The 15,000-nt window shown below is 40.8% G+C and overlaps 1 protein-coding gene across 1 annotated transcript in view; it reads right to left on the bottom strand.

Moving 5' to 3' along the window:
• Positions 1 to 15,000, bottom strand: part of LOC125289304 (phospholipid-transporting ATPase ABCA1) — a 160,116-nt gene that overhangs the window by 67,777 nt on the left and 77,339 nt on the right. The window contains exons 16-18 of the mRNA XM_048236058.1: positions 5,655 to 5,856; positions 1,904 to 2,017; positions 90 to 261 (exon numbers count right to left, since the gene is read on the bottom strand). Coding sequence (XP_048092015.1) covers positions 90 to 261; positions 1,904 to 2,017; positions 5,655 to 5,856 — 488 coding nt within the window. The remainder of the gene's footprint in view (positions 1 to 89; positions 262 to 1,903; positions 2,018 to 5,654; positions 5,857 to 15,000) is intronic.

The following is a 15,000-nucleotide window of genomic DNA, read 5'->3' as shown; positions in this document are numbered from 1 at the left end:
CAGCGTACATGGATTTGTGCAGCCATATTCAAATGCACACGCATGCCTGCTATCTCCTAATGCTGTCAAGCTGTGTCCCCATCACTCACATTGTTGTTGTCTTCCCTGCTCCATTATGGCCCAGAAATGAGGTGATCTGGTTCTCATAGAAGTCCAGACTCAGGCCGTCCACAGCCAGCTTCTTCCCCGTCTTGTAGATCTTGACCAGGTTGCGGACGGACACACCAGCTCTTATATTCGGAGGAGGCTTCTCTAGGTAACCTGTGATAAATCACACACACACACACACACACACACACACACACACACACACACACACACACACATATATGTGATCTGTGATCTAAATAATTATGTTTTACACATAAGAGCACCCATAGTTGGAGTAAGACTAATAGCTACACAATGTCTCAACAAAGACATATACATGATGTAATGATATGAAAAGCGTAGAATAACTTACAGCAATACAATTGCATAATGGTGTATTTAGTTCAAACCGACCAAAACAAGACTGATGTTAGTAAAAGGCATTAACAACATAAAACTTCTACAGGGCATAATAACATGGCATAGTGCTTTTTATTAGACACTACTCTCTGTCTCTGAGACCCTTTACTTAATTACACAGCAGCTGAGGCTCTAGTCACTATTGCTGTCTGAAGCCAATCCTCTCTGAAGGCACGACTGGTGGGTGGAAAGTTCCGGAAAGACCACCTGTCATTATTTAACAAGACTCTCTCTCTCTCTCTCTCTCACACACACACACACACACACACAAACAAACAGGGGTGTTCTTCCAGTCGCATGCTCACAATCAAAAACAAAACACACACACATATTGGAGTACTTGAAACACCTGTGTACAGTTAACACTGTTTTGCACACCACTGAACAGAACCTCTTAATTTCCTTCCTTACACGCCTTTCACTCTTACAAAAAAATAATTTCCTTCCTTACACGCCTTTCACTCTTACAAAAAAATAAACCATGAACAGGATGTCTGGACGTGAAAGGCAGAAGCACTTTTTCTCCTTGTAGTGAAAAATGACCACAGACAGCAGCATATCAACAGCCAAGCCCCTGAGTATAGCCTGACTTTTCATCACATGCTTCATATTCCAGATATTTACCATTAAAAGGTAATTACTGCCATGGCTACTGCGGTTTTATCAGGAAATGAGAGGGCCTGTTCTCATGTTAAGGCCCCATTAGTGTATGTTATGGCTTTATATATTAAACTCAGGGAAAATGTGACATGAAGAAGCTTCAAGAGCTGTTTTTTTTAAAGTGGGCATGTGTGTGTGTGTGTGTGTGTGTGTGTGTGTGTGTGTGTGTGTGTGTGTGGTAGTTCTCTTTAGAATGAAAGAAAAGGATTCCATCTTGAGTTATGATCAAAATGTTTTGTCATTTAGTTTCGTAAATGTGGTATGTGCTAGTAGCTCTATAGGGCCCCAAGTTTGGCAGCAATGTCTCCATATCTTAAAGGCTTCTCTCCCGAACTTCCCGTATCGTCATAGACGACCGAACTTCCCGTATCGTCATTTTCGGGAAAAGCTATGTCAAGGCGGAGACATAGAAACGGGCGAGACCTCTCTGGGGAGGTGAATTTGAATACACCAATTGCATGCAACAGCGTTCAATTAAGGATCTAATTAATGATTTGCTCTATCAGCAAATAAATCAACATCCCTTTATGGTACGAATGGGACACTCTGACCACCGTCCTTTGTGAAATCATAAGCAGGACAGTAGAAGTAGGCTATAGCCAAAATACCTATGTGTGTGTGCGACATTGGCTCCAAATAGCCTATCATGTGTCATGGTAGGATGTCCAAAACAGTAGGTAGCGTACACAAGCAGGATAGACATTCATTTTAATAGTCATTACAATAACTGTACCTTTATGGTCCTCCGGGTCTTCCGACTCTGTGCCCAGCTCAGAGGTGGATGCTGAGCCAAACCAGTAGGATCGGGTAAAGGGGAAGTAGAATGGCTTAGCGATGCCATACTGACCTATTGAAGAGGAGAGGGACAAGTATAACAAGTATCGCTTGGCAACAACATGTTGTTGTCAACAGATATTACGGAGCTGTAGGCTTTCATAGATTTGCACCAGTCACTTATGTGAGAAATTGTTGAATAGAATGTCACCTGGTTTCTATAACTTGTACTTGTTACATCTCACTGTGAGAAGTTAACAGACACACACCTTCACCATGGCAACACACAATAGAACCAGGCACGTGCAGAGAAGGGGGGCTACAGGGGCTCTAGCACCTGCCCTTTTGCCCCTTTGATGTCCAAGTGCCCTTTTTTACAAGACCCGTTTTTTACTTTTTAAAATTTGTAATACTTCCGCTAGTTCCAACGTGAATATTCGCTAAAATGTCTCATTAATAGTTTGTGAAATTAGAAATGTACAAAAATAACAATTTTCTGTGTTAATTGAAATGCCTTGCGGCCACCCATCCGTGACGTCATACATTCAGTGAACTCTCAGAAGGTGCACGCAGGCACAGTGCTGCAGGAGACGTTTGGGAGCACGGTAAGGTCACTTGGCAGTTAGCCTATCTGAACATGCAATAGTACTCAGCTTAGAGATAGAGAATAAAATGTTTAAAGTTGTTTCATGTTTAATGAAGTAGGCTATCAAACCCGTTTTAACCATGTCATGGTCAATCCATTTCAATAACCTGGCAGCTTCGAAAATCTAAGGCTGAACGTTCATAACATATTCTGTTTAGGTTAGGCTACTATGTTATAGTAGCTTAGGTTAGTAGACCTAGTTCATAAAACAGAGTAGGCAAACCTTTTCTAAATCGTCATAAGCCGACGACATAGGCTACTGTAGTTGTTTAACTAACCCAACTCCACACGTCGTTCTCTGTTTAAAGTAGGCTACATTATGCGTCATTTCACTCAGTGGCCACACGCACAGCAAAATTATAGCCTGACAAGCCAGACTAGGCAATAACATATTTGCTGCCGCTAGGGTGCGTCTAGATTTCTAGGCTATTAAAATTAGCTTTCAATTTAATCAATAAGATGTAGCCTTATAGCCTATGATCTCTGTGTAGACAATAGACTATAATGAAAACTGAAATGACCTATCTGTCTGTGCCCTGGCTACAGTAGGCTTACAGTACATGCACTCCTATTAAATTTGAGAAATTGGAAAAATGTGTTACAGCTCTGTCTGCTATTTACACCCATTCTTCTTGATACATAATGAATAAATATGTACATTTATAAAATGTTTATTAGTACATTAGACTACTTTGCAAATTGCTAAACCATATAATAGCCTGTCCCACCATCATCATTGAAATAGCATAATGCTAGAATTTAAATGCAAAAAAAAAAAAAAAAAAAAAATGTCCAGCTCAGGTTCAGATGATTAAAGCTTTATAGGCTAGGGAATGTAAAACTTAAGTTCCAGTTTACACCATTCAAATTGTGTGTATCTTTTCTAGCTATTTTGATATAATTTGCATGTAGCCTATGTATTCTCTATTGGGTTGTAATCAAAATTAAGTTTTAAATAAAGTTAACACGTTTTCTGAAAATTTTGTTCCATGTACCCTTTTTTTAAAAATTTGAGCTCCTGCCCCTTCAAAGGTCTCTGCACGCCCCTGAATAGAACTCCAACTCCGATGTAACTTTGAGTTGATATCCAATCAGAGTATGCAACAACATCTGCAATATTTTTTTTTGCTACCTGACAAGCTCTGCAAAACCCTAGCAGATAGCCTACAAATGTTGCCTCTTTCATGTCATATTTTTTTTTGAGCGACACTAGTGTTTGGGATGCAGTCTGAAGAAGGTGGAGTTGTATTTGCTTTTTGTTACTGGATTAACTTTAGGGTGTAGTTCTGCAATCTGGATAGTCCATCATTTCCCACATCCATTATTTCCCTCTCCATCAGGTCCAAGGCTCCATAGGTTTAGCCAATATTGTTTTTCAGAACTTTTTTTTGTTTTTGTTTTTTGTACAAATGTCAACAAAAGTATACTTCTTTCTTCTGTTGCCTGGTAACATACAGTGTTTAATGACATTTTTAGCCTTATATTTAGCTATGTAAAGCTGATAGCTGCAGATGCATTTTTATCTTATCTATAAAGTAACAGAATGTGGAAATTGGTGTTTATATGCCATGTCATTAATATTCAAGATACTGGGTACTCATGTAGCACTAAGACGGTACTCAGTGCATCAAACAAAGACAAGAAGGCTCATGTTCAGTACACAGTGCATCAGCAATGTCAAAGACGCCCATCTCTTGCCAAGTCAGTATCATCAAAATGAGTTTGCAGCAATTTCTAGGCAAATAAAAACGACATAGAGCTCTGATTGATACGGCACGCAATGCGCCATGCAATGGGTTACTACCTTCCAGCATAAACTATTGCTGATTCAATTACTGGACAAAATGCTGTTAAGTTGATACCATATAATGTTTAGCAAACAGTTAATGTGTGCACATCCCACCTTCTGGCAGGTGCAGGACAAAAGAAAAACTTACTCAATTGAAAAAATATAATGTCCGCAACACTGCTTTTGACTCCCATATATTTAATGCACAACAGGCAACGTTTCGACCCTGCTGGGTCTTCTTCAGGCAAAAATTTTGCCTGAAGAAGACCCAGCAGGGTCGAAACGTTGCCTGTTGTGCATTTATACTATATAATACCACACCACACACAAACACTGGTGGGTCAGCACACAGACAAGGCAGTTCTCAATAACTTACACGAATTCCCTTAAGGCCTATTCACACCAAGAACGATAACGATAACGATAACTATAACCATAGCGATAAAAGCGTTCACACTGAACAACGATAAACAAAGTCTCTCCTTGTGTTAATGAATGTGACAGTCAAAATTCAATGGGTTCTGATTGGCTATTAGCTTTTTATCGTTCTGAAAATCACTCTGAAAGTGATCCCCAACGATATCGTTCTTCACGTCGTTATCGTTATAGTTTATGTGTGAACGTCGTCATTTATATTAACGAGAACAATATTTATTTATAGCTATCATCTAATGGGCCTTTAGTCACACCATTTCCATGACATTTGTAGATATTACCATGTTTCTCTAGATGAAATCGCTTGTTCTCACTGTGTGTAAAGGCTTATTAATGAATGTGACGGTTAAAATTCGATCGGTTCTGATTGGTTATCTTTTTTTTGTTCTGAAAATCGCTCTGAAATTGATCCCCAACGATATTGTTCTTCATGTCGTTATCTTTATAGTTTATGTGTGAACGTCATCATTCATATTATGCGGCGGGTTCAAATGAGGTCCCATGGTCCATGGCCCTAATCGAACCCTAATCTGAGTCTAAGGCGGGGATAACATTGGCCAGGGGCAAGCGTAACGCAACGCTCAGACCATAATAAGTTCTATCTCGTTCCTATGGTAACACAAACGGCCTTAACTGACAATTGAATTCACTCGCATTGCGGTTTGAAAGTTGAACTAAGTTCAACGCTCAGCTTGTTCAACGCTAGCGTTACGCCAGCGTTGCCACCATTCAGCTGCAAAACCATAGTATAGAGAACAATAGGTAAACCTGCCGCTTGCAGCTGGTCAGTGTGATCCCCGTCTGAGTGTTTTGATCACCCACCCAAGTCGGCTGACTCACCTGGATAGATGTTCTCTATGTACCAGGTGAGCACCCAGTAGATGAGGGCATCAGCCAGCATCATGGCGATGGACACGATGAAGCTGTAGCGGTCGCCCTCAGGGCTTCGGGCCACGTTGTGCCACTGGATGCCAATGCCTTGCTCCTCGTATTTCGTGAATTTCTCACAGCCGAAGCCAAAGGCCACGCAGGAGAGTAGACTCTGCAATGGGGAAGGGGGATTAATATCAGGGTGGAGGTGATGTGAGTGTGGTGCCAAAGAGAGCTTTCAACACACAGATGGGGTGAACATGGATTTCTCTCTCTCTCTCTCTCTCTCTCTCTCTTTCTGTGTGTGTGTACAGTATGTGTGTGTGTATATGTAAGACAGAAAGAAAACCACCTAAGATAAGTTTGACCACACTTTGATAAGAGAACAGTTTTGAAATTGCATTCATAGTAACGTTGAGGGCAAACACATCAGAAGTGTTTGTTGTTTACCACAAACACATTAAAACACAAACACAAACAGTCTTCCCTGGGCTTTAGCACTTATTCTTCACCACTAACACAATTGCCCCTCACTTTGGCTGTGATGCCCCAAAAATATTTGTACGTTGTAAGGCCATAATGACCTGTGTGCCCCTAGTGGTCAGTGTAGTGATCTGGGCCCAGTCTCCCGAAAACAATGGAGACACACTCTTACGAAGGTTTTCTACGATTCATCTTACGATGGTTCGTTTGTTTTTTTCGACTGTTTCCCAAACATGCTCATAGTGTGAACACACGCACTGCTCATAAGATGCTCTTAAAGCTGCAGTTTGCAAAATTTTTTTGATTACATTCACTGAAACCAACACTATGCTCCAACAGAACAACATAAATCAGCCGGTTTTAGAAAAAAAACCCGCACTTATACCTCCACCTAAAGCCTGTTATTTGTTTTGTAAAAATCCACAGCTCCCAGTTCTTCTGGTCCAATCAGAGCAGGGCTGTTTGAGATCTGACTGTCAATCACAGTCTGGTGCAGTCTGGTGCGCACTGACAAGCACAAACTCGATGAGAGGGTGCTCGGTGGTAGTGGGGGAGGGGCATGAGATTTGTAAACATTCAAAATTTTGGCAAGTCCCCTCAATCTGTCAGACTTGCCAACTGCAGACTCTTAAAAAAACTGATGAACTTACATTTGTAGAGTTTGCTAGAGAGAAGGGGAGAATATTTGATCAGTGGTGTAATGCGATCAATGCACACACCAAAGAAGATCTTAGAGAAATGATTTTGTTAGAAGAGTTTAAGAATTGTATTCCAGACGCAGTAGCGATGTATTTAAATGACCAAAAAGTGACAACACTGGAGCATGCTGCTGTCTGTTCTGATGAATTTGTGTTAACGCACAAAAATTATTTTCTCTTTTCTTCTCCTCCTCCTCCTCGTCGATATTCAGCTCAGCCTTCCAGTCCGAGGCAAAGCTGGAGAAATTCGGAGTTCAGTAGGCCTAGGCCTAAGTCACCTCCGGAAAGTGAGTCTCGTGAATGCTACTACTGCCATGAGGTTGGTCACCTCATTGCGGTATGTCCGGTCCTGGAAAGGAAAAATTCTTCTCCAAAGCGGAAGAATGCGAAAAGTGCTGGCCTTGTGCCTTGAACATTCATACTGGGAATTAGAGTCCACTTTTGATCCGTTCGTCTTTGAAGGAATGGTGTCTCTCTCGGGGCGGGAGAGGGACAGTGTTCCGATCAAGATTTTGAGAGATACCGGTTCAACTCAGAGTTTTATTGTTGCATCTACTTTGCCTTTTTCTGAAGAAAGTTACTGTGGTTCTGATGATTTAGTACAAGGAATTGAAATGGGAATGTTAAAAGTTCCGTTGCACACTGTTCATGTTAAGAGTGATTTGATTTTTGGGTTTGTTAACGTGGCCGTTTGTTCTCAGCTGCCAATGAACAGTATTTCGTTTCTTGTCGGAAATGACCTCGCACATGAGAAAGTTGCTCCTCCGGTAATTTCGAAACCTTCTGAACACACCGAAGTAGACTCCGGTTTATCTGACGTTTGTCCAGGGTGTGTAGTTGCACGAACTCAAGCAATCAAGTCACATTTTGACTTGTGCGATTCGTTTATAGCACTTGAGGATCCCATTGTGTTTTCTTCCAGTTCAGCGCGTCGGCCGCTGTCCACGGCCGATGGTGCTGAAATTCGTAAACTATCCCGGTCGCTGTCCACGCACAGTGGTGCTGGAATGTCAAACTCTGCCCTGTCTTTGTCTTTGCTTTACTCTCTACAGGAAGATGGACTGAGTTTTTGTGATGTGCCTGTTTTGTGTCTCCGCCTTCCGAATTCAGGGATTTTGGAAGATTTTCCTTGTTGTCTGTTATTTTCCAGGTTCGTGTGCAAAGGATGTCCAGAGGTTGCTAGAATCCTGTCCGGGTTTTCTCAGATGTTACCTTGTGGACTTATGTCCTTAGTCACGACATCAATGGTCGCAATACCTGCAATACTTCAACCTGGAGATACGATATGATTTTAGCAGACACATTATCTCGCTGTTATCAATAAGAGAATTTTATGTGTTTGAAATTGCTTTGTTTTTGTTCATTTTACATACTGGCTTGTTGGATCAACATCACATGTTGATTTTTAGTGGTGGGGGTGTTACGTCCCTAGCTGTTTTGTGTTCCTGCTGTCTCTCTGTATTTTTCAGACACTCCAGCAGGGGGCTTAATTGCCGGACCAGCCCTATAAAAGGGGTTGGTTGACGTCACTCCGGAGGCCGGCTCGTTTTTTTGGTTCCTCGCAGAACGCCACCGCTGCCACGCTACGCTTTGTTCTCCACTTTCCGCTCTCTCGTCCCCACTAACGTCCCCACACTCACTCCCCACACTCGTCCCCACACTTTCCCCCCACTTTCACGCCCCCACACTACGCCCCCACACTACGTGTGGCTTGATATTGTTTTGAATGTTAATTTTTGCCTAGTTTAATTATAATAAATTATTGATTATTTTCACATTTATCCACCGTTGTCTGCCGTGTTTTGCCCTTGCTTTATTTAGCTTTGTTATAGTTCCCTGACCCTAGCAGGGGGCATAACACGTCACAGCTAGGCTTAGCATTTAAACTTCGGATCTACACATTAATTCACATCAATACGAAAATAGAAACACGTATCCGCATCTGCATGTAAGCATCGCAAGTAGGCTTTATACCACACAAAGACATACATAATTGTAGTTATTTAAGATTAGATTGTTGCACTGTCAAGTTCTCAGGGGATTTTCTACTTCTGCCCAAACTTGAAAAAGGCCTTGGTCATCAACAGGGTTACATCAGTTGGAATCAACTCACACGTTTTCTTCTTTAATCTTTCTTCTTTGTTTTATTTAGTTAGCTTCTCATGTTCAATTATGACTTGTTATTAGTTAGATTTTTAAGTCAGTTTACATCAGATTATGTCAGACTATGTCAGGTTGAAAACCTTTACAAGAAAAGAGAAAACAAAACACAAAATACAGCAATTACTAAAAACTGCCTATAAATATACAAACAAATATAAAGTTCTCCTTAACCTTACATTCATTTAACTATGCAACACTACTACAAAAGCACAGTCACTACCGTGGGTTACTCCCATGCTACTACTATCATGCTATTACATGAGCTAACATGAGCACAAGGCAGTTAGAAATTAGCTACATTAACTTTAGCACTCTTACCAACAAAATTTGCATTTAACATTAAACTACTGAAATATATTAACATCAAACCATCATCCTACCAGTAGCATACCTGGAAATGGCCAGCAAGTTAAGTCTTTCCACACTTCACTATCATTAACAACAGTTCAACATGTGCTTCTCAGCTCAACTTCACAGCTTCTCACTACATGTGCTTGAAGATAACTCTGCACTGTCCTCCTTTCTGGCATGAGAACTGTAAAGTCTTTACTTCCCTCTTCAAAATAAAAGTCTCTTTTTTTTTCTTTCTCAAAACAAAGGTCCCTTTCCACTTGGGATCCAACAGCACATGCACCGTGCAATAATGTTTTGCGGTGTCACTTAAGAACACGTTTGAAGATAAGAAAGAAGTATTATGGCTAAAGCTTGTGACAGTATGCAGATTACTATGCTGATGGAAAGCCTCCTAAATGCTAACTGCCTGATAAAAAAAAGTTCAGATGAAACGAAACGTTCATAGGAAAAGTGTGTGTGAAAACATATGAATGATTATTGGAAATGTGGCATGAATTCCGTTTTGGCATTTATTTTTTTATTTTTTTTCGCACATCAGACATTTCACACGTTTTCAACCATCTATTAGTCTTGGCTTGGCCATTCAACAGGTGCTAAATCTAATCTGTCAGGGATGTGAATGGCTTTCAGCCCCCTGACCCAAAAACATATCCGAAAAAAAGATCACTTAAATTCCCTATCATTTTTACATTTCCAGTGGTTTCATAGTGATCTTGTCAGTGCATGAAAGACCCGAAGCAGTGTGAGCTTGATACAACTCATTCACAGACTCAGGCTCACATGTCACACACACACACACACACACCATGTTCACGTAGAGATTCTAGAGGAACTCAAACATTAATCTGTCTCATCACTGGGGTCTCTAATCATTACCCTGTCATAGTGTTCATCTCCTCTGCCACCTCATTCAGACCACTGCACATGAATGTGAAACTGATTGCCGTTCCCTCTCTTCCCTCCTCTACCACTTTCTCCTCCTGTCACACTTTGACCAGAACTTGTCATTCCGGCACTCTTATACTCTTATTCATAGTTCGAATTACAGGGGCTACTGGGGGGTACTATACCCCCCAATGAAGACCCAGTACCCCCCAAAGAGACAGAAATATCAGTTTTTGGGGGGTCAGATAATTGTTCTGATATTGTGAAAAAATATCATTACAGTTACAATACAAGTCAACTCCTATTTTCACCATAGGAACATTTTAATGTAAAGCGATTTCAGACAGTGGACCGTACCATTTTTAACCACCGTGGCGCTAGAAGCAACTGAGATAGAGAACGACTTCAACTTCACAAGCAAGTGTCAACATTGAATGACAAAACGCTAGGTAAATTCCTCCAGTAGGCTAAATTCGGTTTGCTGCTGACGTGCATGGGTAAATGTAAGTTGCTAGCTGACGTCTAGCTTGTTGAAAATGTGTTATTTTACAACCTTCATTTATAAACGTGTTTTGTTTTTTCATAGCTCATGTCACGTCTTCATACATTGAATTACTGGCTATTTACCTGCTACTTACCCACTGAGGCTAGTAAAGTGGACCTTGGTTAGTTACCAAGGTTAGTTAGCAAAATAGGCTAATTCTCTATTTAAATCAAGCTTTACATTGTGGTGAGGTAAAATCGATTGTCATTTCTAAGGAGATGAACTCCATAGCCTATGATTATTCTAATTTTATCTTGAATAAATGATTGTGCCCTTTTGAAATTAGTTTGGCACAGATCCTGTGTTTTTATAGTACCAGTATGCACAAGAGGCTAAGCCTAGGCTCCATAACATCAGTGAAACCTGTGGAAACAAAAAGACCCAAGTAGCCTAGGCTAAATAGTATGTGCTAGTATTTGAATGTGTTTTTAATTGGTTAATATTGTTTTTACATTCTATTATTTCATATTTTTAGCTCGATAAATGTAGCTTAATCTGAGAACCCTGATACTATCTTAATAAAATTAGGATTTTATTTTATTCAAAGAGACACTATGAGGAGAAGGAAAGGGCACACAGACATCAGGCACTTTTTTGGTGCTAAAAGAAGGAAATATTAACACTAAGATCTACAAACAAGTACATTAAAAGTGTAGGTGCAGTTAGGTTTTATACACTGTTCATATGTGTTAAGGAAAGGGGTGCTCAGCAGACAGGAGAGGCACAGGATGAAAGCCGTGAGCAGGCCGCAGGGATACGACATATATATATATATATGTTGATATATAAGAACGATGAGATATTCTGTAGCCTAGTACTGATTATCAGTTTGTCGCATACTGTATTTAGACCTTGTGTGAGTTGCACTTGATCATGGTGGGGATTGATATGGTAGGGGACCATGATGGTCATAGAAGAAGTGAAGGAGCAGTACCCCCCAATTATGGTGGGGTAATTTGCACTCTGCTCTTATTCTCTATTGATTGATGCAGTAGTAATTATTCCTAAGGTCTCCTCTGCACTGTAGCCTGGATATATATATATATATATAGTGGCGGACAGTCAGGGCCTTCAAAGCCTTCTCTGAAGGCCTAACTATTTTCAAACGAATGAAAAATAATAGTGTCTTTAATAACATTGTACTTTAGCATTTATTATTTGCTTCTGCTTCTCTTTCCCCGATCGTTCTTGGCTACTGATATCCCACCGCTGTCCGATATGTGATTTGATTGGCAGATTGTGTGAACAAATAGTGAGGGGGTGCGATACATTTTCATCCAATCGCACGTCTTCTCTTGTTAAGTCCCGCATCAGGCCTTCACAAGGAATCACTGCGTTTTCGGTACCTAAGCAACCATTAGAAATCATATGTTTGGATTCGGCTTGATTGATGGCTACATCTGACTGATTAGCCAATCAAATCGACCTGTTATGACGAGGTAGGCAGGTCTGACTGCAGTTGGGCCTGCAAAGTTCGAAAAGAATACCTGGAACCGTTCATCACAAATTCTGTCTGTTTTATGTGATGAACTTTGTGAGCAACTTCTGTCAGTCAGACAGACAGACATTCACTGGAAAAGTACATGTCACACTGACATGACTATGGTTATAGTTATGAACAGTAAAATGACCGTTTTTGTTTAAAAAATATATATTGATACGCCTTCATTAAGCAAAATAATATAGGCTAATGTAACGTTACAGTGTCAGCTGGACTACATGTTAGCAAGATGCACATAACGTCAGCTAGCTCTGCACGTAGCTGGTAACCTATGCAGGAATTGGTAAGTTTTGTTTCATGTTTATTTGATAACATAGACTTGTAGTTAGTGATGGCCAAATGAAGCTTTGGTCAACCACTGAACCACAGCAGTGTGAACCTAGCGAAAAGCAAAAAGATGGCCGCCACACATACATTTTTCAACATAAAAGTCCTTAGGAAACCAATTTTTTTGGTTACATATACTGGTTTGGGTAAGGACTTTTATGTTGAAAAATCTACATGTGGCAGCCATATTGGATTTTTTCATTAGTGTTGCTAGCTTCACACTGCTGTGGTTTAGTGGTTCACCAAAGCTTCATTTGCCCATCACTACTTGTAGTACAGTAGTACTATAGATGCTTGTTATCTGGCCCTTTTCTATATAAAAAAACTGTTTTTGTGCTGCTTGCATACTGCAGTGTCTGCTTGGTTACTCTACTGTAGGCTAGTCTAGCTTGAAGTTGTGTTGGAGTTGGTGGCTTTGGTGAAGATGTCTGGATCGGCATCTATGTGAAAACTGTCATTTGTCTTTGGTTCCCTGCCCTGCTAGTTTAGTCTGACTTTTTATCTCTCTGAGTTTTGTGGAAATTATTGGTGAAATCAGACCATCAGACATTCTAAAATAGCCAACAAGCAGCAGCATTAGGGCAATACACATAGATATACGGCAATACATCTGGTGACTTTTATGTTTAATAGCATGGTGGTGTGCTGTGACATTTTTTTTTTTATCATTTTCTGTTGAGACCTTTTCTCATAGTGTAGGCCTACCGCGAAATAGCCTATGTTTGGCAAACACTGTAGGATAGCCTACTGTAGTTCCACGTTCAGAGCAGCGCGGCACCTAGAACAGTTGCACTGTAACGTTAACGTTAGAGCTACAGCTAAATAGGAGAGCCACAGTAAGCAAGTTTGCTGATGTCAGATTAAACTACTAAATGGTTTGGACACATCATTGTAGACCGGTGGCAGTGATATATGTGCGTGCGAGTCATGAACATAAATTAGGCAACCGATAGCCTAAATATTTCAAAGTAGTCTGCACAAACCCATACTTGAGTACACATGGTGTTCACTTTCAATATGACATGGACTAAATTGCACGTCTTTACTGGACAGCAGCAGGCAGCAGTTTATCATGTACTTGTGAATATGGGTGGTAAATAAATAGCCTAGCAGCCTACTTTGCTGCTGAGGATGATCTGTTAACCAATAAGCAATCGGAGCATTAATTGTTTGTGTAACGAATATTCTGAAATGGAAAAAAAAAAAATCTCCCTCGTAACGTCCCCCTATTATTATTTTTGTCAAAAAATAGTCATCATTGAAGGCCTAACCACTGAACGCACGGTCCGCCACTGACAGTGAGCTGCCTGCTACAGCGGCACTCGGGGAGCAGTGAGGGGTTAGGTGCCTTGCTCAAGGGCACTTCAGCTGTGGATGTGGGCATGGGAGAGCAGTGCTCAACCACTTCCCCTCCCACATTTTTCCTACTGGGTCGGAGATCGAACTGGCAACCCTTCGGTTACAAGTCCGAAGCCCTAACCAGTAGGCTACGGCTGCCCCCGTGTGAATGTTACTTTCGCTTTGGATGTAAGTGTCTGCTAAATGAACAAACATATATCTTAAATCAGGGGTCTCAAACTCAAATGAGCTGGGGGCCAATTCTGCCAACGTCCTCTGATTGGAGGGCCGGCTATTCCTGAAAATGCAATGTTCTTTTTTTCAAATACCACACAAAACTGCAAACAGAAATGTACCCATCACTGGATGGCAAGCACCTCAAATTATGCACCTTTCAGTACATACTGGATGAACATACAGTATTTGAGCAGGTTTACTTTCCTTTTTTTCATATTACCCACATAACAAATTAACAGGAAAATACCTAAGATGTATACCAACACCTAAGATGTATATGGTTTAGTGATGTATTATTAAACCACAAGGCCTACAATAAAGTATTCTGGTCAAATCAGTTCCTATCGCGGGTAATCTAAGTACCCAGAAGTTCGCATCATATTGCGGGTGACTTTGTAGTTCTTTAGAGCCCTGTTTCTACTAGCCCTGCTGTCTGTACCACGTCCATTACGGACACTTTCATCACGATTACCACTGCAACCTCCAAGCTATGTTGGGCAGTGGGTTGAAATAAGCATGGTATGCTTAGTGGACACCGTCATTACCGCAAAAGGCAGCACCTCCATTCACAGGCGCTTACTGTGACTATCACTGTCAATAGGCGATCGATCATAATAAGGATATTCTCCTTTAGAATCAGAATAGGTGAATAACATAGCCTACCTAAGACTTCATCACATGAGCGTTTTTTTAACATTAGGTGTAGGCCTATTTCTGCTTCAATTTGTGCAAAACTATGGCCTGCATAAACTTCAGCGTCATTACAAATGCTGCGTCTTTGTGTTT

Source organism: Alosa alosa, chromosome 24 (genome assembly GCF_017589495.1).
Source record: "Alosa alosa isolate M-15738 ecotype Scorff River chromosome 24, AALO_Geno_1.1, whole genome shotgun sequence".
In the NCBI taxonomy this organism is placed as follows: domain Eukaryota; kingdom Metazoa; phylum Chordata; class Actinopteri; order Clupeiformes; family Clupeidae; genus Alosa; species Alosa alosa.
Note: the sequence above shows the minus strand (reverse complement) of the source record. Positions and strands in the feature narration are given on the sequence as shown.